General features: G+C 54.2%; 1 protein-coding gene across 1 annotated transcript; it reads right to left on the bottom strand.

The window, feature by feature from the left end:
* Window positions 1-9,354: 9,354 nt before the first annotated feature.
* On the bottom strand, window positions 9,355-16,700 carry KIF12 (kinesin family member 12; the record flags this gene model as incomplete). The annotated part of the gene is made up of 19 exons (XM_079707210.1): window positions 9,355-9,464; window positions 9,792-9,910; window positions 10,007-10,107; window positions 10,740-10,838; window positions 10,910-11,000; window positions 11,763-11,849; window positions 12,044-12,134; window positions 12,217-12,319; window positions 12,918-13,022; window positions 13,105-13,223; window positions 13,911-14,058; window positions 14,241-14,332; window positions 15,094-15,229; window positions 15,404-15,538; window positions 15,911-15,986; window positions 16,083-16,210; window positions 16,361-16,439; window positions 16,539-16,604; window positions 16,675-16,700. 19 exons carry the CDS (start codon window positions 16,698-16,700, stop codon window positions 9,355-9,357), a joined length of 1,911 nt encoding a protein of 636 aa, XP_079563336.1.
* Between the last annotated feature and the right edge of the window lie 10,578 nt (window positions 16,701-27,278).

Genomic DNA, 27,278 nt, shown 5'->3' with positions numbered 1-27,278 from the left:
GGCTTTCCCCCATCGTTTATTCATTCATCCACTCATTCATTCACCAAACATGCACGCCATGCTTGGTGCTGGGGATAGGATGGGAAGCATGACAGACTCCCCAGTGCTCCCCCCACCGGAAGGGGAGCAGGGGAGTGAGAAGCAGGTAATAAGCCAGGATGGTCCCTGCAGTGATGGGGGAAGCAGCAGAGGCCAGGGGAGAGACTTTGACCTGAGTAGTAGAAATTAGCCAGACAAAAGTGCATGTGTGGGGTGAGGGTGGGGTGGGAGGAGGAGAGGGTGTTCCAGACAGAGGGAACAGCACCTGCGAAGGCTTAGAGGAGGAAGATGGAGAGAGAAGTGTATTTGGAATGCAAAAACAAGCAAACAGGGCTTCCCTGGTGGCGCAGTGTTTGAGAGTCCGCCTGCGATGCAGGGGACACAGGTTCGTGCCCCGGTCCGGGAAGATCCCACATGCCGCGGAGCGGCTGGGCCCGTGAGCCATGGCCGCTGAGCCTGCGCGTCCGGAGCCTGTGCTCCACAACGGGAGAGGCCACAACAGTGAGAGGCCCGCGTACCGCAAAAAAAACAAAAACAAAAACAAGCAAACAAGCAAAACCACAGGTCTGCAGCTTGGGAGACAGAGGCATGTGGGGAGAGCCAGGCTGGGGAGGTGGCTGAGGTCCAGCAGGGAGGACTCTGATGCCAGGTCAAGGGGCTTGCTTGTTATCTGGAGTATGTGGGGAGCCCTAGAGAGTTTTCAGAAGTGCTTTCAGATTTTAAAATCGGCTGAGGTGAGAGAGGAAGCAGTGCAAGTGGGAGGCCCAGGAGAGCAACTCTCTAGGAGGCTCGCCAGGAAGAAGGAAGGGGCCGGGACACTGGGACCCAGCAAACTGGACAAGCAGGGACATCAAAGACATGGGGTGGACGTGGTCAAGGTTGGGGCCTTCCTCTGCTCATGGTGGAAGAGGGTGGCAGGGAGACCTCGCCTCCTCACAAGGAGGCATCCAGCTGCGGGCCTCGCCCCAGTGCGTGACCCTGCTCAGTCCCCTCAGACTCAGAGCCACAGCCCCGTCCCTTCATGGGGAAGCTGGAGGCGGCAGCAACCAGGACGCCATGACAGTGATGGGGGAGGGGTGTTTCTCACTGCCCAGTTCTGTCCCAAAGAGCCAGGCCACCCAGAGACTTGAGTTCCGGTCCTCGTGACTTGCTGGGTGACTGTGGGGCAGTCCTATCCCTCCCTGGCCTCCTCCTCCTCCTCTGGGCCTCCAAATGAAGGTAAACTAACTCACGTGACAGAGCTGAAGTAAGCACTGGAGGAGGGACATTTGTGAAAGTGCTCCCCAGTGTACACACCGGAGGGTTCGATGTTGTCTCGATGTCGTCACAGGCACTTAGCACAGCGCGTGGCACCAGGTCAGGGCTCCGTACACAGCAGAAATTACACGCAAGAAGGTGTGAGCATCCCGTGTCCACTAGAGGGCAGCAGAGAAGTTCTCGAAAGACCACTGGGGTTTGTCCCCATTCCTCCGTACAGGCAGGAGGCAGAGGCCTAGAGCAAAGGCCCACGGAAGTGGGAGAACCAGGGCTGGAACCCAGCCTTCCTTGCCCCAAGCCTGCTTACAACCCCCTGGTGAGTGTAAAACACTCAGCTTCTGCCTTGCCTATCCCCAGAGCTGGATGCTTAGATGGGGCCCTTTGAAAAATAGTTCGCTGCCCAGTGAAATTCAGTTCTCCTGATGAACCAGAATTGGGAGTCGCTACTATAGACAGCAAGGGCGGTGATACCCTGAATAACCACTTAATTAAGTTCGTACTGTGTGTCAGGCCCCATGCTGAGCACGCTACAAGCATGGCTTACTGAATCCTCCCGTTAAGGTTCAATCATTTTACTACAATGGTAGCCCTACTTTGCAGATAGGGAAACTGAGGCTGAGAGATCAGGTGACCTAGTGTCAATGGTCACCCAGCCAGTGAGTAGTGATCCAAACCCAGATCTGTCTCCCTGACACCCAGGTCACTCTGCTGGCCTCCCAGCCCCTTGTCCCCTGATAAACAGTGGGCCCTTAGCTGCCTGGAGAAGAGGGGTGGGTGTCTCCCTTCACTGGACCCCTCACAGCAGGAGTGAGCCTGGTTCTCCCTTCCCCGGCCAAGAGCAGGCTCTGTCTCTGCCGTAAGACCTGACCCTTCTCTTCTTCCCAGCACTGTGCTGGGCACTTAGGTGCTCAGCAACCACATGCTAATTGACTGACTTAGAACTGTGAGTGGAAATGTAGGTCACACCCCCAAAAGGACCACCTAACTAGAAGACAGCTGAGGGAGACTGGGAGATTGAAATCACCATGGCCAAATCCTTGAATCACGATCAATCATTGGCACAACTTAAAAGGCAAAGATACCTGTTCCCTGGGCTTCCCTGGTGGCGCAGTGGTTGAGAGTCCGCCTGCCGATGCAGGGGACATGGGTTCGTGCCCCGGTCCGGGAAGATCCCACATGCTGCGGAGCGGCTGGGCCCGTGAGCCATGGCGGCTGAGCCTGCGCATCTGGAGCCTGTGCTCCGCAACAGGAGGGGCCCGCATACCGCAAAAAAAAAAAAAAAAAAAGATACCTGTTCCCTTGCATCACCGATTTTGAATTAGTCTGTGTATCATGGCTGGGAGAATCCCCAAGGCTTCGTCCAGCAGCGTGATGGTTGAGCAGCTGAACTTTGCACCCAGACCGTCCTGGGTTCCGGTCATGCCTGCGACCCCTTCCTGCCTGTTTGATCTTAATTGACTTTCTCAACCTGAGTCTTCCCCTGTTAAATGGAGTTAATAAGAGCTCGCAGGGGTGTAGAAGAATTCAATGATGAGCAACATGTCACGTTCTTGCTGCTTGCGGGGAGCTCAGCAAATAATAAACGATGGCCCAGGGTGGAGGGTGCCCTTAGATGTTGTCAACTTAGACTCCTGATTGTGGAAGCGGGTGGCTTAGCCTGCAGAAACAGCCCCGAAAGTGAGACACTTTGGAGCTGAGTGTTCTTGAGATCCAGCTGCCCCTGGAACAGAGCTTGTGGCCCAGAGCCTGGCTCCCTTTGTACCCCAGAAGAAAGGGCTCCCAAAGGAATAAACTTCCAAAGGCCTGTCTGCATTCGGGAAGAGGACACAGGCATTTTCCTACTCTTTGCAGACTGGTCTTATCTGCCCTGCATTAAAGCAAGACCTCAGGAGGCCTGCCCGACTCCCGGCTGACTGGGTTGACATCACCCAATATCCTTGGATGGATTAAAACAGCTCTTTTATGAAGTCACGAGGCAAGCCAGACTCCTTGGAAGGTCCCACTGGCCTTTCTTCAATGAAGACAAATGAATCTCACCCAGTCAGCTTCCCTGGAAGGGCAGTGGGAACACTTCCTTGGATTTTCCACTGGGTGACCCAGTCCTGAATGGCCACTCTCTCCCTGGAAGAATCCATATTAGAAGGCGCACCTTGCAGGAAGGCGTCAGCAGAGCTGAATGTCAAGTTCATGAGTCTGTATAACCAGAGTCCAGATATTGATGCAATTCCTCTCCTGGAAAACAGGACTGATAGAATGTTTGTGCTGAAAGCATTCATTAGTAGTAAAAATCGTAATAACAACCAGTATGTATTTAGCACTGACCACATGCCAGGCTCCATCCTAAACGGTTTACATGGTTTCACTCTTTTAATCCTCATATCATTCCCCGTGAGCACATTAACTTCTCGTAGTGTAAACCAATTGTATCCCCACTTTACAGGGGAGGACTGAGATTCAGAGAGGCTAACTACCTTGCCCAGGCTCCCACAGCCATAAGTTGGGCAGACAGGTTGAGAGGAGTGGGTTTGACAAGGTTCTATAGCCTGGAGACCACCCAGAGCCCTGGGCACCACACAAAAGCAGGACTTTAGGGGTCCATTTCTAATTCTCTTGGTTCTGGCTAGGCTGCACAGAATCCTCCTTCATTGGGTAGTCTGTGAATAATAATAATTATTATTATTATTTTAATTTATTTATTTATTTTTGGCTGTGTTGGGTCTTTGTTTCTGTGCGAGGGCTTTCTCCAGTTGCAGCGAGCGGAGGCCACTCTTCATCGCGGTGCGCGGGCCTCTCACTGTCATGGCCTCTCCCGTTGTGGAGCACAGGCTCCAGACGCGCAGGCTCAGTAGTTGTGGCTCACGGGCTTAGTTGCTCCGCGGCATGTGGGATCTTCCCAGACCAGGGCTCGAACCTGTGTCCCCTGCATTGGCAGGCAGATTCTTAACCACTGCGCCACCAGGGAAGCCCTGTGAATAATTATTTTATCTTTGGAGGTGGTGAAGCTTCTTTCATGGGGGAAAAGAGCTTGAGAAGTCCATCCCTCTGCCTCACTAAAGACCTCTGTATGGTCTGGCTTTGCTGGATTGTGCTGGGATTTGATGGAGACTAACTTCTCCAAGGAGGCCGCTCTAGTCTGCTCAGTGGTTCCTGGTTGGATAAAAACTGCTCCTCTATTTCCCCTTCCTCTGTGGTCCTACTGTGTGGCACTTGGCATGATGGTTGAAATCATCTATTCAAGAGCCAGACCACCTTATAACAAATCCAACTTTTGCCACTTACTAGCTGTGTGACCTTGGGAAAATTCTGAGCCTCTTCTTGTCTTGGTTTCCTCACTGTAACATGAGGATAACAATAGTACCTACTTCACAGAGTTGTTATGAGAGATGAATGCATTCCTACATGGCCAGTGCTGGAATGATGCTTGGCAACAGATAAATTTGCTAATTATTATTTATTCCATTGCATAGCAACTGTCACTTTGATTGTTCTTTTCCCCCACTTGGCTGGAAGTTCTTTGAGAACAGAGCGGTGGCTCAAGGTCAGGCCAGTGTCCTCATGCCTAGTAGACCAGGCCTGACCTTCAAGTAGACCAGACCTGGCCTTCATGTGTGATGAGTGAGAGATAGTGTGATCAGAGCCAGGGGCTGAAGGAAGGTTCGTGAGGAAGACACCAATGGCCAACTATTAAAGATCTTTCTTTGTTGGCCAGTAAGTACAGATGTCAGTGATGGCCAGGAGACTTGTAGGTCTGTTGCAGAGCAGGCTTAGAACCCAGATCTCCTGACGCCTGTCCTGGTCTCCAACCACAGCACCAACTTGTTTACAAGTTCTAGTAGCTGCTGCTCCTTGTTTCATAGCAAGACCACCCCCACCTGCCCAACCCTGCTCTGCCATGTTTGTTTGCTTAAAATAAAGGAAGACAAGTCTTTGGAAGCTCAACAAGGAGATGGAAATGGAAAAAATAAGAGGACACAAAATATCCCTCAAAGGGGCTGAAATCAACCTGTTGTGTACAAAACTGAATAACTATGAATTGGGGCAAATGTGTCATTAGACAAAGGGAGGAAAGACCTTGAGTGACAGAAAGCAGGATGTGAGAGAAGGCTGAAGGAGATAGAGGGATGTGGGTAAGATGTTCTTGGCAGTTGCATCTTTGGTTGGAATAAACTCTTATGTTCTCTCCACTTCTTGGGGTTTATCTTGGGGTTGGTCATCGAGATGAGACCTTAGAGCCTCTTAAACACAAGCATCCACAGGAATGCTTTTCCTGAAGCTTCTCTTGTCCTACCATAATGCTTTCAGCCATGCTCCCCATTCTGCATTGGCTAAGAGTTGGAGTCCCCAAGGATCTGGAGAACTCAACCAGGCTTCCAGACATCTAGGTTGATCTCTAGATTTGTCAGCATTCTGGAAACTAATGATGGCCTTCCAAGCACTGGTAAACATCCTCACCCCCAGCCAAAGATTCTGGAGAATCCCTTCCAACTTCTACGCAAACTTTTACAATTTCAGAGAACTCTTCTAGAGATTTGGAATTCTGGGAAATTCCTTCAGTGCTTCAGGATTTCCAAGAGCTGCCCCCAACTCTAATGTACCAGAGATCCTCTTCAAAGTTTGACAGTCCTGGAGAACTACTACCCTATTTCATGGGGCCGGAGAACTTCCCCCAATTCCGGCATTCTGCAGAAAGCTTTCCTGTGGAATCTACTGTTCTCAGTAAAAACCACAGGATTTGAAGAGTCTTGATACATTACTGGGGTCCGATGGAATTCCTCCAGGGTTAGGGATTCTGGACAAGCTGCAGTTCTTGAGTAAGGATGCTGATTGGGAGATGGACGCATGGTTCGTGTGATGGGGGTAGCGGGGACTAATCACCTTGAGTCCTGAATCTATCTCTGGGAAAGTAAGTACGGATTTTGCTGAGCTGGAACCAGGAAACCAGAAAATCGTGGCTGGCTCCAGCGGGAGAAGGAATTGTCCAAACAAGAATGAACCGGCAACAGCCAAGGTCCCCCTGGGTGGTCCCTGTCCATTCTTCCCAAGGCAGCCAAGGAAAGCTTTCACGCTCAGTGCCAGGGGCCTCCTCTGCCTGAGGCTAGAGACCTCCCAGCAAGCAGGGACACATTAGAGTGAGATAAGGGCTCTGGGGAATGGAGGAGCCCAGGCTCAAACCTGCCGAGCCACACAAGCTGATGTGGTATCAAAATTACCTAGAGTAGAAAAAAGTGGCTTTACGGCATTAGTCTGGCTTGCCCTCCTTCTACCCTTCAGGTCTCTGCAAAAATGTCACCTGCGTGAGACCTTTCCTAACCCCCCTATATAGAACTGCACCCGCCCTGACAGACGGACCTTCCTGCTCTGTTTTGCTCCATAGCATTTATCACTATCTGACTTCCCATGTGTTTTGCCCAATTTCTTGTTTCTTGTCTGTGTTGAGGGTAAGGCTTCTTACGCTTTGTTCAATGCTGGCCCAAAGTTGTTTCTCAATTAAATATTTGTTGAGCAAATTGTTTTGGAACCCAGATTGTCAATTCTGTCAAATTGTTACATTGACTAAAAGCTGCTTTTGGCTAAATTATCCGCAACAGGCGAAGCCTCATGCTAAAATCTTTCCAAATGTCAGTGGATTTAATCCTCATGACTGTCCCATGAGGGGCTAGTATTCTTGTTATCTATTCTGCAGATGAGGTGACTCGGGCTCAGCGCAGTTAAGTCACCTGCCCAGGATCACTCATGGTAAGTGATGATGTTGAGACTTGAACTTGTGTTGTTCCGTCTACGGACTGAACCCGCCCACCCTGCCTGGCCCGGTGCCTGTGGTGTCTGGCTGTCACCCCACCGCCCTGGGTTCTGCCTCCATGGACTCCAGCCTTCTACAAACACCTCTATTCACAGTCACAGGTCTTGCCTTTCAATCCATGGCCACTGGGGGCTCCAGCCAGGGATGACCCTGACACACCCAGCTTCAGAGCCCAGCTCTGCAGAGAGGGGCTCAGGAGTCAGGGCCCCGGGAGTGGGGAAGGCTCCGAGAGTCCCAGGAGCCTGCCCCAGGTCACACTGCACACTCAAGTGTAGCCTGGAGACACCTTGCTTTTATCTTTGGGTCCTTACTTACTTCCCCCCCCGGGAAAATAGGGCATAATTAGGGAACATTCCCTGGGCTAGTTTCCACAGCGGTGGGTAAAAGAGTGTTGGGTCTTTTCTTGCTTGGTCTGGCGCTGGGGAGTGGGGTGGGGGCAGTCGGAGTTGATTTTCTCAGGCCAGGCCTGTGGGCAGGTCCAAGCACTGTTCCAGACGATGGATGCGACCCCTCCCCAGGGGCATCCCCAGGCGCCCTGATTCTCCCGAGCGGCTCCCTGGCTTGTCCTCCGGCCTCCACCTGCCCCTTTCCCAGTGCTCCCCAAGCCCGTAGCTGAGGGGTTCCTGCCTGGGGTCTTGCCTGAGCCCAGTGCCCAGCGCCCAGGTCTCAGGGGATGCCCAGCCTGAGGCTGGCTCAGGCACCGCTGGTTGGGGCATCTCACCTCTCCCTGCACTGATCATGTCATTGGTCTTCCACCTCCAGCTCATCCTTACCAGTTAGTCCAACTGCCACCGTGGCCAGTGTGACCGAAATGCAGACCTAAGCTGGTGACTCCTTAAGACTCTTCTGTGGTTTCCTGCCGTCCTCGGGACAAACCCCAACTCCCAGTAGGTCAGACAAGGCCATGCACGTCGTGGTCCAGGCAACCTTTGGAACTCTGAGCCTTTGCCCCTGCAGCCCCTCCACCTGCCCTGGGCCAAATGCTGTTCACCCTCTGAAACTTAATCGTGTCTCTCTTTGGCAAACCTTCCCTGACAATTTCTGATTGGATGACCCTCTGTGCCTCCACTGCCCTGGGATTCCCCCATCAAAGCACATGTGTGAGGTTGTAAGTGTCTGTCTGTCTGTCCCCCACCAGACTGTGAGCTCCCCAGGCAAAGCCAGCTTGTCCCTTGTCTGTCTTCTTTGCCACCTTGATTTACAGTTGATGCCAGTGGTGTCTGTTGAATGAATGAGTGAATGTATGAACAAACAAAGGAATGAGCCACGTGGGTCTCAGTTTCCCTAACTATAAAATGTGAGAGTTAGGTTAGCCTCGTGGCTCTTTCTGCATTGAGGTCCTCCCATGCGCACCCCCAGTTTCTCATGTCACATCTGGAGTTACCCCTGATTGTAGACCCACTGCATCCTATGGGGCACTGTACTGGGAATCATGATATTCGTAACCTCCTTGACCCTCATTTAGAGATCAACAGGACAGGGAGCCATATCTAAAGGACTGTGTCTAATTGACTGAAAACCAGAAAGTGGTCCAGGGAGGCTGCAGGGCCTGCCCAGGGTCTCTGAGCCGATCTGCGGCATCAGAATTCAGGCTTCATGATCCCTCCAGCACCAGAACACATGCAGCTGGGACAGAGAGTGTGAGCCCCTTGGTCCACCACCTGCCCCAGCTCAAGGCCAAATCAGTTTCCCCCAGGCCTCCTCCGTGGAGAGGCTCACCATTCAATTTCCCCATGCCTGCCCAGTGGCATAGAGTAGTTGCTCAATGAAAACTTGTATAATACATGAAAGGAAATGGGGACCTGAAATATTCCCGATCAGAGGGCAAGTGGACACACACCTCTGCCAGGAGTCCTTGCCTCCTCTTCCTCAGAACCCCCCCCCAAGAGCCCCTCCTCTCTGGGATTCCCTCAAGGGCAAGTCAGAGGACAGGACCAACCAGACTTAGAGCTGATGCCTCTCTTTATTCATTTATTTTACCACTGCTCCCTGGTTTCTCCTGAATCCGGTCTCATTTCTCCTGGTCTAGGCTGGCACCCTCCCTTTGCTTCCCCAGACTGCCCCATCAGCCCCCACCCCCATGCCTCAGGAACTGCGTTCCACCCAGCCCAGCTGCAAACTGGAGCAGCAGCTGCTATATCCCATTTAACAGATGGGGAGACTGAGGCCCAGGAGCACAGAGCACAGCCCTAGGTCACATGGTGGTCTCCTGGGTTCGCACTTTGCCCTCAGCAGGAAGGGAGGACCAGGCTGGGGCTTCATGTGCCTTCACCGGGGGGTGGCTGGCTCCGGCCACGTCGAAGGGAGCTGCCGATTTGGTCTTTGAGGGCCTCCAGTCTCCGGGCCAGGTTTGGAACTGCAGCCCCACCTGAGGGACACAGTGAGACTTGAGGCCGGCACTCCCTTGGACCCTGCCTCACCCAGGCCCATCAGGGTCCCAACATCCTCTGGGGAAGCCTCAGGTGGTACCCACTCCCCTCCCCCTGCCATGTACCCCATGGGCTCCAGCACACAACTGGGAGTGCAGGTGGCCCTAGGAAGAGAATTCTAAGTTCCAGAAATAGAAAGATCTTAGAACTCTCACTCTTAATATGCCCCCTATTTCAGAAATGGGAAGACCAAGGTTTGGAGAAGGTGGGTTCTGGCCCAAGATCACAGAAAACACTGGCAGCCCTTCCCCTGCTCCTTTCTTCACCTCTAAGCACTGGCGATGTGTCCAGGGGCCCCATGGGCAGGGGAGGTGCAGAGGGTACCACGTCCTCCTTGGTCAGCATTTCTGCCAGGACCTGGGTCTGAATCCAGTCGCTGTGACTCCTGGGCCAGGGTGGGTTGGGTGGTGGGAAGCGAGCCTTCACGTTCCTGGGCCTCCTCCCCCTCCCCCACCCCCCAGTGCCCCAGAGCTGGACCCACCTCTCTCTTGAACACTTGGCAGAGCCAGGGCTACATGGGGGCACCCAGGGCGGGGGCCGGGCAGACAGGGGCATGTCAGCTGGGGCCTTAGAGCCAAACACCTGCAGGCAAGACCAGAGCCCACACTGGGTGACCTCAGCCCTGCTTCTGTGCCCCACTTCCCTGGCGCCGACCATGACACCACCATCCCTGCCGTACCTGCCCCATGGGGCACTAAGAATATCAGGTGGGCATAAAGGGGTGGGGTCCTGGTCACTTTTTCTGTGGGCAGTGCGTGGCCCTTGTGATGTCCTCTCTGGAGACAAGGAACTCCATGAGGGCAGGACCCATGTCAGGTCTGTGACTCCTCAGTGCCCAGAACAGGGGCTGCCACGAAGCAAGGAGCTTAAGGAGAGTTATTGAATGAGGAAGTGAAGACTCATTCACTAAGTAAACGCATCCATTAACTCCTTCATTAAGTAAATGCATAAATGAGTAACGTGTAAGTGAATGAATGAATAAGCAAACAGCAGAGCACGTTCCCGAAAGAAGGCAGGATGGGGAGAAGGGGCAGGAGAGGTAAACAGCTATTTGGAAGCCTGGGCAGAGAGAGCCCAAAGCCAGCCACTCCCCACTATGACCCAGCCCGGCACATCAGAGTCCCCAGAGTTCTGCAGCCTTCCAGACCGCAGACTCCCTAGATCCAGGTCTCCAGCTTGCCAGCCTTTCCTCCCCCCACCTCGGTCTTTCCTACCTGGGGCAGGTGGAGCTCCCTCCGTGGGCAGGCCCAGAGGGCCAGTGGCGCTCGGCACAGGGGGCAGAGGTGGCAGCAGGGGCAGAGAGGCGGCAGGGCCTGCAAGAGGCTGAGTCAGGGGCTCCGTGACATTCCCGCTCCTCCCCTCTCCGGGCTGGCCAGAGACTCACGTGGCAGGGGGGAGGTGGCACCATCACACAGGGACACGGTGGGGCTGGGCCAGGGCCCAGCTGGTGAAGGTAGCAGGCAGAGAGGAGGCGCCTGGAAGGAACAGTGGGGTCTGTCTGTCTGTAGTCCTCAATGCTACCAGCAGGCTGGCACCCAAGCAGGCTGGCACCCAAGTCCTGCTTTTAGCAAACACTCATGGAGTGCTTACTATATGCAGGCACTGTTCTCAATGCTTTACATAGGAACTTATTCAATTTGATCTTTAAAACAACCCTGGAGGACCTCCCTGGTGGCGCAGGGGTTAAGAATCCACCTGCCAATGCAGGGGACACGGGTTCGATCCTTGGTCCAGGAAGATCCCACATGCCGTGGAGCAACTAAGCCCGTGAGCCACAACAATTAAGCCTGTGCTCTAGAGCCCGCGAGCCACAACTACTGAGCCCATGTGCTACAACTACTGAAGCCCGTGTGCCTAGAGCCCGTGCTCCTCAACAAGAGAAGCCACTGCAGTGAGAAGCCCGTGCACCGCAACAAAGAGTAGCCCCCGCTCGATGCAACCAGGGAAAAACCGCACGCAGCAACAAAGACCCAACACAGCCGTCAATCAATCAATCAATCAATCAGTCAGTCAATCCCAAAAAACCCTGGAAGGCAACTACTATATCATTCCCATTTTACAGAAGAGGAAACCCAGGCAGTGAGAGGCTAAATGACTCACCCAAGGCCACACAGCTGGTGGCAGAGCTGGAATCAGAACCCAAGGGGTCTGGATCCAGAGGTCAGACCTAGCCGTTTCACTGAGCCACCCCTTTCCCACCTGCCGTCCATCCAAAGGCTTGTCTCCGCCACGCTCACCTCTCCAGCTCCTGGACCTGCCGAGCCAGGATGCACTGCTCCTCTTGGGCCAGGTCCCGGCTGCTCTGAAGCTGCCTCTTTTCTTTCCTAGGAAGAGCAGGCCCCGGGGCCATGACAGGAGGCAGGGCTGGCGGGGCTATCAGTCAGCCTCTCTTCACTGCAGCACAGTATGAGCCCCAGGAGGCAGGTGGGGACAGAGGGGGAGCCAGGGACCAGGGAAGGGAGGAAGCCCAGCAGTGAGGGGCGGGGCACAGAGTGCCCGGCTGGGGGCAGGGCCCTACCTGAGCCTCTCGTTCTCCAGCATGAACTCCTGCAGCATCCCGTAGAGGTTCCGCTGAGCCCAGGCCACCCGGGCCCCAGTGAGTCCAGAGGCTGCAGGGAAGAGGGAGGTAGCTGGAGCCCCAGGAGCCCCAGACCCTATCCTCATCTCGCCCCACCCCCAGGGAGCTCATACCTTTGGGGTCCATTTGGCCCAGTTGGGACCGCAGGTGATGGTTCTCCTCCTGGAGCTGCAATAGCTCAGTCTCCAAATGCTGGGGTGGCTTTGCCACAGGGGACTGCAGAGAAACAGACCCAGAGCTGCTGCTTGTGGCTGTAAACATTTCACACTGCACAAGGGTCTCTGGGGTTGCAGAGTGAGTGGAGCTTAAAATCCAGCCCATGCTCCACTTGTCAGCCTTGAATCCTGGCCCAAGGCTGCATCCATTTGGAGGGGGCACCTTGTCCTAACAGCATTAAAGTGCCATGTGGCCTCAGCTGCATGCCTGGAGGGCCCGCTCTAAGCTACACCCCACTCCCTGTCCAACCCCAAACTCAGCTCTGTTCAAACCTCGGCTCAGATTCTGACCCCAAATAAGACCCCATGTCAGACTCCAACTTAACTCAGACTTATCATGATACCAGCTCAGATGTTGGCCAGACCCTGAATCATATTCCTAACCAGACTCCCACCCTAGACCCGCCGTAACCCTGACTGTGACCCGATCCCGCCCCCACCCCACCCCCAACCATAACCCCATCATCAAGATTCCGACCCTCATCCCAACCCTGACTCAGTCCCAGACTTCTACGTGACACCAACTCAGTCTCCAGCTATTGCCTGATCCCCCACCCTCTGCCCTGCCCGTCCCTCTGCCTGTGTCTCTCTCCTCTCACCTTGGGAGCCTGGGGCCGAGTGGTGATCCGCTGAGCTCGGCTTGCATATCGCAGGGTGCTGAGGGTCTCGGGAAGGCACTGGGCTGAGGGGGACACGCAGGCCACCTGGGGAGGACTGCCCCTGAGTGTTCCTCTCTGGGAGCCCTCCCTCAGGACCCAGCCCTCCCTGCCAGTCCCCCCTAGGTACCATGAGGGTCACCCCACGCCCTCCCAGCGAGTCCGCCAGCAGCTTGGTGAGCTTGCTGTCACGGAAGGGGATGTGGCTCTGCTTCCGCTGTGGGTCCAGCAGCAGGGAGATGCAGTGACCTGGGTGGGGAAGGCAAGGTTACCCTTCATGTCCAAGGCCACCCAGCTGGTACTGTGCAAAGCCAGGATCTCCACCCAGGCTTGCAGGTCTCTAAGATATCTCTTTGCACGTGATCTCATTACCCATTCAGATTGGCTTCTGCCACCAGACTGGGCTCCATCCCTGATCCCCAGGGCCCACCGAAGGGCCTGGCACTTGGCAGGGACTCAGGAAATGTCTGACAAATAAATCGAATGAAGAGGCGTTCCCTATGCGTCTCCCCATGCGTGCACAGAGGAAGGCCAAGGCCCCAGCTGTTAAGGACCTCAAGGCCCAACGACCGAAGGGGTGGGGAGGTGGGAAGACAGGTTAGTGCCCTTCCCCTCACTGGGCCTCAGTCTTCCCAAATGCAACAAGGGACAGGTTGAATGTCTGAGGGCTCACACTCTGCACTTGAGTGTTTCTACCTCCCCAGTTAGAATGTAACTGTAGCCTCAGGATTTATAGATCTATAAATAGAGTTCTAAGAGGGAAAGCATGAGACAACAGCAAGCCGAGGCCGGAGGGAGGCCTGTGGCTTCTGGATCACAGCCCTTTAACTCTCCTCCATGCCCTACAACTCCTCTGGTTTCCCCCACTGTGGACAGCTATGGGTAAGGCACAGAGGAGGGATTCAGGAAGTCAGTCCACCTGGCCCCAGATCTCACCCAGGGCCAGCAGGCTGCGGTTGATGCTGTTGGCCTCAAGCATCAGCTCCCCACGGGATCCTGTGGCCGCCACCTTCTCACTGCCAGCCAGGTCTACAAAGCACAGCTTCCCCCCGGCAGGGGGTCCCCCAGGATCCACAGGAGGCATCTGCTGGGGTTGGGGGAGCAGGGCTTGATGGGGACGTGGGAGGGGCTGTCCCCATCAAAGCCACAAGGCCAAGGGTTTTCACGATTACCTCCTGTGCACGCCCAAGTTGTTTTATACATCCAGAGGCAGACCCTTGCTGGGTGGCCCTGGGCCACCTCTTTCCCCAAGCTTGGGGCACTCACAGTTTGGTGGCTGATATACAGTGTGAGCAGGGCATGGCTTCGGCTAGAGGCCTGGTTCATGGTGTGAGCTGAGCTCCTTCTACGGCTAAGACCTAGAGGGGAAAAACATATGGAGCTGGACGTGGTAGGAAGAGCAAGTGGTCACCAACAAAGAAAAAGGAGCAAAGGCATCCTGGTAGAGGGTCAACCAGTGCAAAGCACAGAGGCAGGAGAGTGGAATGATGGGTGCTGGGTTGGGCTCTAGCACAGATAGGTGAAAGGGGGCTGGAGAGAACTGAGTGGAAGAATGTCAGTCTGATTCACATTTTATCAACATCTCTCCCCCTGCTGTGTGGACGGAGAGAAACTCAGACAAAGAGATCAACTGGGAGGCATGGCACAATGCTCGGCCTGAGCCCAGAGTCTCAGTGTCCCTTGATGCCAGCCACAGTAGGTGCTCAATAAAAATCTGATGAATGGATGAATGAGAGTGGAACTGAAAGGCCTTTAGGCTAGGCTAGGAGGTATGGCCTAGAAGGGTCTGGAAGGGAAGCAGGATGTGGTTTGCTACATGGAGAAGCATGGACTGAAAGGAGGAGACCCTTCCATGGGGGAAAAATGAGGCCTGACTGAGGCAGAAGCCCAGGGCTGGAGAGGAGGGTGGGAAGAGTCTGGAAGGCAAAATCAGCAGGCCTCGGGGGTAGGGGTGGGGGACATTCTTGGGCTGTATCTGAATTGTTGGTTTGCTGGCTCTTTTCTCCCACAAGGGTGATCTCTGAACCCACAGCTCCAGGCTGGGGCCCCGAGGGCACTCAGTGAACAGGTGAAAAATGGGCATCTCTCGTACCCAAAGCTCCCCTGAAATAGCACGCACCCATTTGCAGAAGTTCCATCAGGGCCCCCAGACTCCCAAACTCCACCACCCGCAGATGCTCCACATAGAAGCCCCGGGTCTTGTTCCAGCGAACAGGGAGGGGCCGGGGAGCCCCTAGGCTCAGCAAGTCTCGAACCTGAGAGAGGAGGGTGGAGGGTGAGGGAGGGGCCTCTCTGAGTTCTTGCTTCATCCACCCCGAGACCTTATGGTCCACAGTCTCCCATCTATTCTGCCCCTTGACCCAGCCTCCTTGGAAAGAAATGCCTCCTTTTCCTTGTGGGCTGTCTTTCTAGCCTTCTCAGTCCCCCACCTGCTCATTGTAGATCTCCAGATAGGAGGCATGGAGAGTGACAGGGGCACCGAGGTGCTGCACGCGGTCGAACAGCCAGGCGAAGGTCCTCTGCATGATGCCGGCCAGGCTGGGGGGTACGGGCACGCCCTCCCCCTGGGGGAAGAAACAGCTGAGCCTGGGGCTGGCTTACCACCACCGCCGCAGTTATAATTACCCTTTGTAGAGCACTGTGCCAAATTCCCACACAACATCACATTTAATTCTCAGTCAGTACTATCACTTCCATTTTACAGATGAAGAAACTGAGAGCTAGTAAGTAAAGGGGACACAATTTGAACCCAGGTGCTCTAGACTGGCCAAATCCCTTCACCTCCCTGATCCTCAGTTTCCTTGTCTGCAAATAAATGGGGCTGGGCTTCATCGTCCACGCCCCTTCCCTCTGGGAGTCTGCGCTGCCTGCGGCTCCCCAGGGCTTCTCGCCCACCGACCGCTCACCCCCGGGGGCTCCGAATGCGATCGGCCCACCTGGGGAGGAGGTCCGGTCAGGGTGTAGGTCTTCCCAGAGCCGGTCTGGCCGAAGGTGAAGACGGTGCAGGAGAAGCTGCGGGCCGCAGGGGTGTGGCTGTAGCCAGGGAGGGGCGGGGGGCGGGCGGGGGCGGGGCCGTGTGGGGGCGGGGCGTCACCGGGCCTCACTCACCCGCGCAGCGCCAGGTCCCCCAGGCGCCGCACGCCGCAGGCCCGGAACACGTCCTCTTGCGTGCGCGCTCCGTCCAGCACTGCGCCGAAGCGGAACGCCACGTCGGGGCCCCCGCCCGGGGGGCTCACCTGGGAGAGGGGGCCGTGGAGAAGGGGGCGGGGCACTCTGGGGAGGGCGGGGCTCACCTGGGGGAGTGCGGGGCCTGGGGGAAATTGGCCTGGAGGGACCTGGCGTCTTCCCGGTAGGTGTTTTTTGGGGAGTGCGGGGGCGGTCCTCACCTGCAGAGTCCGGGTCCCTGAGCAGTGCAGCACGCTCTGCTCCCCTCGACGCAGCTCCGCCGCGCTCATGGGACGCACCCTGTGGTCCGAAGAGGCGGGGAGGCGGGTGGATGATCCATCCTGAAATCTCCATCAGTGCCTTCCTCGCTTGGACCCCTCCTAGCCAACCTATACCCACCTGAGCAACACCTGGATGGGCGTTTCTGGCCCGTCTGGCCCCTGCTCCAGGTTCCGCGCAGGGTCCCTGTGGCAGCAACGCGAGTTAACCATCCCTGCGCCAGCGGCTCCTTGAGCCTCCCTAAAGCTGTACTTACCCGTCGGGGGACCCGCGTTCCTCCATGTTCTGCTTTGCACACGGGTTAGCTCCGCCCGAGTCTCAACCCGCCCGAGTCTCGTTCTTTTCCCTCCCCGGTACCCTCCCCCTTCACCACACTGGGACTGGCTATACACACCTTACATCCTCCACCCTCATCCCCCCTTCCCAGGCAGCCACCCTCATCCCCCCCTTCCCAGGCAGCCACCCTCATCCCCCCCTTCCCAGGCAGCCATCCATCCGGAAAGGCTGGGCCTGCCCAGGGGTAGCTAGTTAAAGATTTACCCACCGCCACCTCTGTGGTGGGGAGAGTCTGTAGCTAGGGGACTCTGGAGTCTGAGGATCACTTGCCCTTGGCCAGTCCCATCAGGAGGGACCACCCAGACCAGCCTCCTCCGTGCACAGATGGGGAAACTGAGGCCAGGATGGGAAAGACTCAGCCAAGGCCGCACAGCAAGTCTGGGCAGAGCATGGACCAGGCTCTTCCTACTTTCTCCACCTACTCCTCCAGTTTTGTAATCTTCCTCCCCACCTTACCCCTCCCCAGCAGTTCCAGCTTCCTCCAGCTCAGAGCCCCGGGAGGGGAAAGGGGTCTAGAGGGGTGGGAGGGGCCCAGGTCTCAGTTCCAGGAAGATGTGGCTGGATTGAATTCCTTGAGCTGAGCTGACATCAGGCTCTGAAGCATCTGGTTAAACTTTGGGCCACCTGCCTCTCCAATGCCAGAGCTGATCCAAGGCCAGGGAGCTTGTTTAACTCTCTCCTGGCCTGGCTGATGAGAGCAGCAGAGATGTCTGTGAATATGCTGGGGCGGGGCAATCACCCATTCAGTGCCATTCTTCATGCAGGACACCGGGTGGAGGAATCACGTGCAGATCCTGCCCCTTCCAAGCTCAGAGTCGTGCTAGGGAGACAGGTAAGTGCAATCTGATGTGCAGGGGTTTGGAAGAGGGGGTGGGATTCAGAGGCCTGTAGGAGCAGGGAGGTGAGAGTGGTGGGTGAGGGTGTTCCAGGCAGAGGGAGCATCCTGCAGGAAGGCCAGGATGGGGTGGGGAGATGTGTGCGGCATTGAGAGCTGGTTTGAGGCTGGACTCAGCTCACGAAAGGCACATCAAAGAATCTGGACTCACTCCTCGGAGAATCAGGAAGCCAATGAAGGGATACCAACAGGGAAGTGACACCATCAGTAGGTATCGATTGTTATAATTATTGCCATTCTGGCTATCTCTGCATGTTCTCTGAATATTTCTGTAAATTCCTCTTCCTTCAAACAAACATTAGAATGAAAGCTCTAATAATCACCCCCTCTTGATGAAACACGCTCTATACCACCACAAATGACAGCCAACTATGAGAGCCACCCAAGTAGCAAATGATTTATCTTGCATGGCAGTGAGTTCCCCGTGCACTGGAGGCATGCAAGCAAGAACCCAGTTGACCTGTTGGTTTTATAGGGCCTTCTAGCTAGATCTGCAGGGAGAATTAGGTAGAGCAAAGAGCCACAGCCTCCAGCTCTGCCACTAACAAACCGCAGAGCCCTGGGCAAGTCATTTCCCCTTTTAGCCTGTTTCCTTCCTATGAAAAGAGATGAATGATCCTGCCCTTATTTTATATAGTTCTGTGATTTCAGTGAAACTATAATTGAAAGTGATTATATGTTGTAAAGAATTATTTAAAAGCAAAAATAAAAATCCCTAGATGATCTCCAAGATTCTTTTCAACTCTGAAGTTCCTTAATCTCTTACATTTTTTGAATCCTTGAGGTGGATAGGACAAGAATTACCATTCCTGTTTTTCAAATGAAAACAAATCCAAACAAAACAGGAAAATAGAGATAGGCAGGGGAAGTTGTCTGAGGAGAAAATAGCTGTAAATGGCCAAACTGAGAGAGTTTAAATCCAAAACCAGGAACTCTAAGTTCTTTGCTGTCTGCTGTGGCAGGTTGCCTTTTTCATTTGTAAACCCAGTAAGTGAACGAGTTGCTCCTTTGAAGGCCCTTAAAAGAGTTAAGGACTATGAGTCACTCACATCTTAGTGTGCATTGGTTTGATCAGATTGCTGTTCCTCCTCAAACTGGAGTGAGGGGAGCCACACTGAAGGGATTTTGAGAAAAGTGCAGAGACAAGGGACATGTGCACTCTGGGCTGTGATGAGCTGTTTGGTAGGGACTTTTACACCAGGCTCCCAACCTGGATCCAGATGTGGCCATCACTGGATGTCTACAAGCAGGAGCAAAGTTCTGGTTCTGGTCTCTAATGGTGAATGTGAACATCTGCTACCCTCATATTGAGCACTCATGCAGCAAATGTTTATTAAGCCTCTTCTATGTGCCAGGCTTCCAGGCATTTGAGATACTCTAGTGAACAAAACAGACAACGCTAAGTGTTTGTGGGGATGTGGAGCACCAGGAACTTACACATTACAAGTGTAGATACAACCATTTTTTGGAAAACTGTTTGGCAACATCTACTAAAGCTAAACATATACCTGTCCTATGACCCAGCAATTCCACTCCTAGATCTGTGTCCAATAGAAATGAGTGCATACTTCCACCTAAAGACATATACAAGAACATTCTTTGTAGCTTTATAGTCATTTTAGCCACCACCTCCATCACCACCACCACTATTTCTACCTCTATCTTTGTCATCATTACTGCCACCATCACCATTACCCCATCACCAATACCTACCAGCAGTGCCCATAATCAGCACTGCCAATAACCAGCAGTGCCCATAATCATTAGTCACTGCAACCACCGTCTCCACCATCATCATCACTGTTACCATTGTATGTAGTCTGTGTTTATTCACTTGAGAAAATTCAAGATGCAGTACCTGGGCCCCAAGCCCCTCACTGACCCTGATGCTGCCTGTTCCCACAGCTGGGACTGAGTCCCTCTGTGTCCACCTCCCCTCCTCACCCTGTTTTGAGCTTGTCCTCCACTTCCAGACCGCCCCTTTTCCTAGGGAGCAGTGGGACTCCTGTAGTTGAGGGAGGGATAGAGAGAAGGCATGTACAGAAGCTCAACACATCTTAGAAGCTGGCTGGACCCTGCAGGGGTGCATCGCCAGGCCTCGCTAGAGGGCAGCAGAGCATCACGCCAACACGGCCCCAGGGTTCATCACAAAGGAGGCTTTGTCAATGCTCTTTCTATACATTTTCTCCTGAGCTTGTGCACTGTGGAGGGGCTGGCCAGCCTTGTGCTGTGCACGGGGATGAGCAGGCCCTCAAGAAGTGCTTCTCGAGGGAATGAATAAAAGCCACATTGAGCAACCAGGGGACCCTCCCACACACACCCTGCTCCTGGTTCTAGCCCCTTCAGTCCACTCTCCTCTCTTCAGCCCCAGCCATCCCCCCCAACCCCTGAGAAAACCCTACCCTCATCCCTGGGGCCTCAGAATGAAGTCTGAGGTCCCCTGGCTGGGACTGAAGGCCATTCAGACTCAAGGCCATTTGGGCTCTATCTCCAGCTGCCCGCTCTGGTTGTCTGCATCCTGTATCCTGTGCTCCAGCCCAAAGCTTTCCTAGGCTTTCCTTTGATCCTTTAAACCTTTGCCCCTGCTTTTCCCTCTGCCAGGAGCGCTCACTTCTACCTGGTGGATTTGTCCTGCAAGCCTTCCCATCCATAGAATGCCTTCCCTCACACCCCCCGACCCACGAGGTCAGGTTGGACCACATTCGTGTCCTCACAACCTCCTGGCTTCCCTCCGTTACAGTGCTGATCACACTGCATTGCTCTTCCTCTCTGTCGGGGAGCTGGGACTCTGTGGGCTTCATCCCTAGGGCCTCTGAGCCAGGGCCCTGCATGCAGTAGGAATTCAACAGATGTTGGTCGGAAGAAGGGAAGGAGCCGGGAAGGAGGAAGGGAGACTGGCGAGAGGGCTGCTGGTTGCATCCCTACATCCCTCCCTGACCCCCATCTCTCCTCCCTCCCTTCCTCTCCTAACCACAAACTCTCAGCTTCATGATGTAAGGACTCATGTAGAGACCCATTTATCATAGAGATCATCAACTCCTGCCACAAAGCTACTCTCAAACGTGCCCAGAAGCTGAATGACACTCTCCCCAAGCTAGCCTCTTGGACCCAACCATGTGCTACAAATTTAGAGTTCGCAGAGGGTGGAGGACAGGCTCTAGGGGGCCCTGGTAAGCCCGGGTGTCAGTGCCCTCTGCTCCCCCTGACACATTACACAGGAGGGCTCGTCCCCATTTGTGAGGTACAGAGACTGAGGCCCTGTGGGAAGAGGTTGAACCCAGCCTGGGGCTCACCCTGCCAGACAGACTTGCATTGGATTGAGGTGGAAGAAAGATGATAAAGGAGATTGGTGAGGAGGATGGTCTCCCTTTATCACACGACACCCATCTGTCATTGCTCCACTTGTATCCCCCGTGGAGGAAAAGCCAGATGGGTCCAAGGCCTGTTGTGAAATTTTCCAAACAGAGCTTGCTGTAATCTTTAATTAAAACATCAATGCGGGCCACAGGACTCATTTCACAAAATTCTCCAAAACAGGGCCCTTAAGGGATCACTGAATGAATGTCTCTCTGGCCCCCTAGCCCATTTTGCAGATGGAAAAACTGAAGGGGGCCAGCACGGGCTAGAGCAACAGTTGCTTTCGTGATCAAGAGTAATGATTTTAGGACAGGATGGAGAGAGTAACCCGTTGGCACACCCAGGCCACCACTCTTTCCCCTTATATGCCTGGTTCCTCTCCTCCGAAGCCTCACATGGCTTCTCTGCTGTGTATGGTGGGTACCGGCAGCCATGCCAGGCTTCCTGCTAGACAAGGAGCTTGGTGAGGGTAGGGATCCCATCCCCATGCCCAGCACAGGGCCTGGCACAGAGGCACACTCACTGTCTCTGTGTCTGTCTGATGAAGGCATGAAAGTCCAGCAAGAGGAAATGATACTGCCTGAAGGGTGGTTGTGAAATCAAAGGACCCAGGGTTGTTGAAACTCCTGTTGTTTCCAGGATCTCAGCTCTTCTCCCCAGAAACGGAAACAGCTTTCCCCTGCCTCAGTCCACCCACTGCTCACCCAGGAACGACTTACCTGTGAGCTGGATATCTTCTCCTAAAAGCAATAACGTTAATACGTAAGAAAGTTAAGGGACGTTAAGGACCATCTCTTGTGCAATGATGCCTCATGTGTCTGGAACCTTCTGGGTCAGAGGGCCGGAAGTTAATATTTATTGAACACTGGGTATTTTTTCTACTTTAAGTAGTTTTCAAAGCAATCCTCTGGATTGGCACTATAATTGTGCCCATTTTACAGATAAGGAAACTGAGGCTCTGAGATGTTCGGTAACTTGCCCAACTGGTGTAGTGGGGATCTACACCCACTAAGTGGTATAGTGGGGATCTGTCAGTCGCCAGAACTTGTGCTCTGTCCTCTACTCTCTGCAGCCTCTTCCTGTGAGCTGTTCTGCAAAGCTGAACTCGGCTAACTGAAGTTGACCTTTTACGTACACAATTTGTCTTAGTTTTACCACCTCTCTTGCCACATGCTCCCCTATTGGCTTTCACAACCCCCTGCCTTCTTCCCTGGGGAATGTTGAGTGATATTTTAAGGCAGTGGAGCTCCTCCCCTGGCATCAAAATCACCTGGGGACTCCAGGCCGCACCCACAGAGATTCTGATTAATTGGTTTGGGGGTGGGAACCAGGCATCAGTGTTTCCAAAGCACTCCAGATGGTTTTAATGCACAGCCAGGATTGACAACTTCGGCTTTCAGTTGTTCTTGATGACCAAGTCATCCCACTCAGCGTGTGTGTTGGGCTATGTTCTGGTGGAGTGATTTCTCAGATCCTGATGGGCATTTTGAGACCTTGTGTCTGTTTTATCTAGAACATCTACCGTTCTCTTGGGACCAGACTTCCGGATAAACCACCTCATTGCTGCCCGAGATTCCCTCTTTTCTACCTTAGAATCCACCGAACTCATGGAAAAGAGCAGAACTGTCCACAGGCCCTGCCTGCAGGGACCGTGGGATCCATTAACAGTTTTCCAGATTTTTCTTCCTTCCTAGATTTCCTCTACACAGGTGACAGAAAGCTGTGCAATGTGTGAGGCGAAGCTGCACATTCAATTTGAATGTGAATTAAGCACATTCAAAGCACCCACTGTGTGCCAGGTCACAAACTAGGTGCTAACGATCCACTGTGTCGTTGGTGTTGTTTGGTTGAGCATAGAGAAGCTGCATCCTCTCCCAGAAAGTCCTCCTGGATTGGCATGGGAGCCCTCCTGTAAGGACCCACACCCTCCCACAACTACCAGCCCCAGGACCTGAACCCATCTAGTGGGGGTAGTGATGGGGCAGCAACATCTGTCTGCCTGGGAGAACTCTAAGTTCTCTGAGGGCAGGGACTGGTTGGTGAATCAGGGCATGTCTCTTAAGCCGAACTACTCATAGCAGCTGGAACCGAGTGCCATGGGAACACCGGCGAGGAAAGTGAATCCTGACCAGAGAGCAAGGGCTGGGGAATCTGGAAAGACTTCCTGGAGGAGGTAGCGTTCAGACAGGCTTTAAAAATGGGTAGGGGCTTCCCTGGTGGCGCAGTGGTTGAGAGTCCGCCTGCCGATGCAGGGGACACGGGTTCGTGCCCCGGTCTGGGAAGATCCCACATGCCCCGGAGCAGCTGGGCCATTGTGTTTGATTCATCATGTTTGCTGCTATTAGAAGTAGGAGCAAATAGAAGTTGGTTGTTGTAGTAGTAACAGTCGTAAAGTAGTAGAAGTATAAATACTAGTAGTAGCAGTAGAGGTGATGATATAAGTAATAATAGTAATAGTAGTCACAGTACTGGTAGTACCAATAGTATTAAGAAGTACCAGTAGCACTAATAGTAGCAGTAGCAGAAGTGCTGGTACTGCAAGGACTGGTGGTGGTAGTAGTAGTAGAAGTGCTGGTTGTACTAATAAACAGTGGTAGCAATAGTAGTGGAAGTAGTAGTGGACGTACTAGTATGATGCTAGTAATAGTAGTGCCAAAAGAGAGAGGTAAGACAGAGAATTCAGCCCCTTTTAATTCTGGGGAGATGGGACAGTGTCTAGTTTATGGAAATTGGAAAGGAGAAGGGTCCAGAGAGATGAGGCTGACAGAAATGAAGGGGTGCAGGGCCCCAGAAATTGGTGCTCATCAAATCCTCTTAGGCTTGGTGAGAGAATATGATTGTTTCAGGGACAGCGTCTTGGGGTGGGGGGCCGGGCTGTGTCTCCACCTCCCGCTCCCCCAGGGAGGCAGGGACAGTGTTTGCTCCCAGAAATCCCAGAGCCCTGGAGGAAGCAGGGTCTTGGGTGCCTCTGGTCCACTGTCCTCTACACACACCGAGGCTCCGTGTGTGTGTGTGCACGTGTGTGTCTCCCTTGGGTCACAGAGTAGGGAATGATGACTTTGTGGCCTCGGGAGACGTGCTTCCTGCTGCTCCAGTGGGCCAGCTTTGAGGGTTTGGCGGCTGGGCTTATGTGGAAGCTGCAGCTTCGTGTTCCAGCTCCTCAGCTGCCAGAGGGGCGAGTCAGCAGTGGGGCCTGGCACCCACCCAGGCAGGGACTCAGCTGCCTCATGCTGATAAGGTGGGCGGGGCTTCCTGGGAAGAGCGTGAATAATTACAAGGAGGGGCACTAGGGCATCATCCCCAGGCTCTGCTCATCTGGAAGAGTGAGTGAAGATGAGTTTCTAGCCAGAACCATTACCAGGGCTTCCACGGAAACTTCTATCTTCTGGCAGTTTGAGTATGATCCCACCAAACTCCCTGGCCTTTGAGCCCACTAAGCAGCAGTTTGCTCTTCAACTTGTCCCACTGCTGGGCCTTTGCTCGTGCTGTTCCCTTTGCCTGAAATGCTCTTCTTCTCCCTTCTGCCTGTCCCAATTTCTACCCATTTTTATTTTATTTTTTTTGCGGTACGTGGGCCTCTCACTGTTGTGGCCTCTCCTGTTGCGGAGCACAGGCTCCGGACGCGCAGGCTCAGCGGCCATGGCTCACGGGCCCAGCCGCTCCGCGGCATGTGGGATCTTCCTGGACCAGGGCACGAACCCGTGTCTCCTGCATCGGCAGGTGGACTCTCAACCACTGCGCCACCAGGGAAGCCCCAAATCCAGGATTTGAATTCCGCACCCCCCAGAGGCTGAGAGTAGGGGCCTCCCAGCCAGGAGAAGCCAAGAGGCCTCTCTCGGGACAGCCATCCTGCCTCACTCTGCAGCCACTCCAGCCCCTGTGGTGGGTGAGCCCATGGCTCCTAGGGGCGGAGAGAACGGGTTATTTCCAGCCTGGTACTTAAGGGCTGGCCAGGGAGTGGGGTGTGGGCTCGCCAGAGGCTTCTGTGTTCCTGAGAGGGTCTGGCCTTTGCTGCTGAGACCTAGGCAGGGGGTCAGGGATTTCTGTCCAAGCCATCTAGGCTAGCCAAAGCTGGGCAGGCCACCCCTCCCCCAAAAGGTAAGATGTAGGTAGCCAAGACACACACAGGCAGCTCATTCAATCCCCTCCAGCTCAGCTGACCCCATCCTGGGCCGTGGGCCAGGCTGGGTACTTCCTGGGCTGCTCCCGAGAGATGGGAAGAGCAGGCAGCCGTCCTGATAGGGGCCTGAAGCAGCCACAGAGGCCTGAAGATCGATGAAAAGCCAACACGTTATGCTCTGAACACCTACTCTGTGCCATCCTTCCTCCCAGCAGGTCTGGGAAATTGCCACCCATCACAGATCCCTCTCCCCCTTGCGTGTGGAATGCTATTGCCACCCTGACCCCTTGCAAAGCACTAAATACTTCCTGCCTCAGGACCTTAGCACGTGCTGTTCCCTCTGCTGAGAGCACCCTTCCTTCAGCTCCTCACAGGGTTGGCTCCTCTGTCTTCAGGTTTAAATTTAAAAGCTCACCTCTCAGTGATGTCTTCCCTGACTCCCCTGGCTGATAAGTTCCCTCCAACATCCCCCCGACTCCCCGCCACAACTTGTCTCTCTCCTTCCTCTGCTTCCTCCTCAGCATTTGAATTTAATTTTTAATCTACTTGTTGATGGTCTCTCTCCCCCATAAGGGCAAGGACAAAGTCTGTTTTATTAACCATCATGTCCCCAAGGTCCAGCAGACAGCCAGACAGTTTGGAAAAACATTCATCACATGAACGAATGGAAAGGAAGTGAAGCCATTTGCCCACGTCCTCACTGGGGGCATCATCAGTGGAAGATGTGGCTCTGCCTCTGTCCAAGTTGCCACCCTGCCCCCGTGAGCAAGCGCAGTGATCACACCACATTCTCTGCAGTGGTTCTTCCTCAGCCCCAGAGGCACGTCCTTTACACGTGGGGCTCCGCGCCCTCACAGGCCCTCCAGCCTCTGCTTGCATATCGCCAAAAGACAGCGAGCTCGCCCCATCCGTTGCAATATTAGAGGATCCCTTTCAGTGCCGTGTGACCTTCCGAATGACAGAACAGGCTGTTCTTCACAAGTTCTCAGATGCTGAAGAGGAAGCATTTCTGTCACTAGCACAAGGCTTTGGACTTTGACAATGCACTTTTCTGTTTGTTCATTTATTTCCTGAGCCCTAACCACGGGCCAGGCCTGTGGTCACCAAGTAGGGAACAAAATAGCCTTGGTGGCTCAATGATGTTTCAGGTCTGTGATGGCCTGTGAGCCATAGAACAGCGCTGGTGGTGGCAGAGGGGCACGTGCCGTAGATCTGATGCTTCTGAAACCTCACTGTGCACACATATCCCCCGGGGATCTTAAGATGCAGATTCTGCTCCAGCGCATCTGGCCAGAGAATCTGCATCTCTCAAGCGATGCTGCTGCTCTGGTGCGTGGACCACACTTTGAGTGACAGGGTGTAGACCCAACTGACAAATAAGAACCGTGAGGCCCAGAGTGAGTAAGGGACTTGCCTAGAGTCACCTGGCCCGGCAGCAGGGGCTGAGGAGGGAGCGTCCAGCTCCCCTGGCCAGGGCTCCAGCATTCACGGTGCAGGCTGGGCTCAGTGTGTCTTTGTGAGATGCAGCATACCTGGACTCACCCGGGCTGCCCGCCCCTGCCCATGAATAGTGGGCCTCTTTCCTTCCTGCACCAGGCTGGCGGGCGCACGCCCACAGACGCCCCCTCCCCTGCACACATACTCACACACACTCACACACCCTGGCCAGCCCGGCTGCCCTTCCTATTTGGGGAAAGTCAACAAGAGCATTTGAAAAGTCTTTCTGTGTGGAGAATCTGTTTGTATAGGGGGAGGAAACGGAGAGCTGGCCAATAGGTAGAAATATTAATGAAGCTTGTTATAAAGGGCCCATTCACGGCTCTCCGAGTAAATAGGGCTCTTGTCGGGCTGCCACGTTATCTGCCAAGTTCAAGAATGTGGTTTGAAAAAATAGAATTTAAAGGGCTGAGGTGGAGCCTTAAATGGCCAGCCTGCTGGAACTGGAGCCAACGACAGGAGGAGCTTCTGCTGAGGGGCTGGGGACAGCGGGGTGCTGTGTCTTGGGGTGAGGGGTGAGGGGCTGCCCAGGAGAAGGGCGGGGGAGGAGCCGCTGGTGTGCGGAGCTCAGAGACCATCCCACCCACCGTCCACCATCCACCATCCACCGTCCACTGGCGTGGAAGGCCTGGTGCCGTCCCTGCTTCCCGTTGGT

The sequence above is a fragment of the Hyperoodon ampullatus genome, assembly GCF_949752795.1.
Source record: "Hyperoodon ampullatus genome assembly, chromosome: 6".
Lineage (NCBI taxonomy): Eukaryota > Metazoa > Chordata > Mammalia > Artiodactyla > Ziphiidae > Hyperoodon > Hyperoodon ampullatus.
The sequence above is the reverse complement of the archived record's forward strand: the minus strand, read 5'-3'. Positions and strand labels throughout refer to the sequence as shown.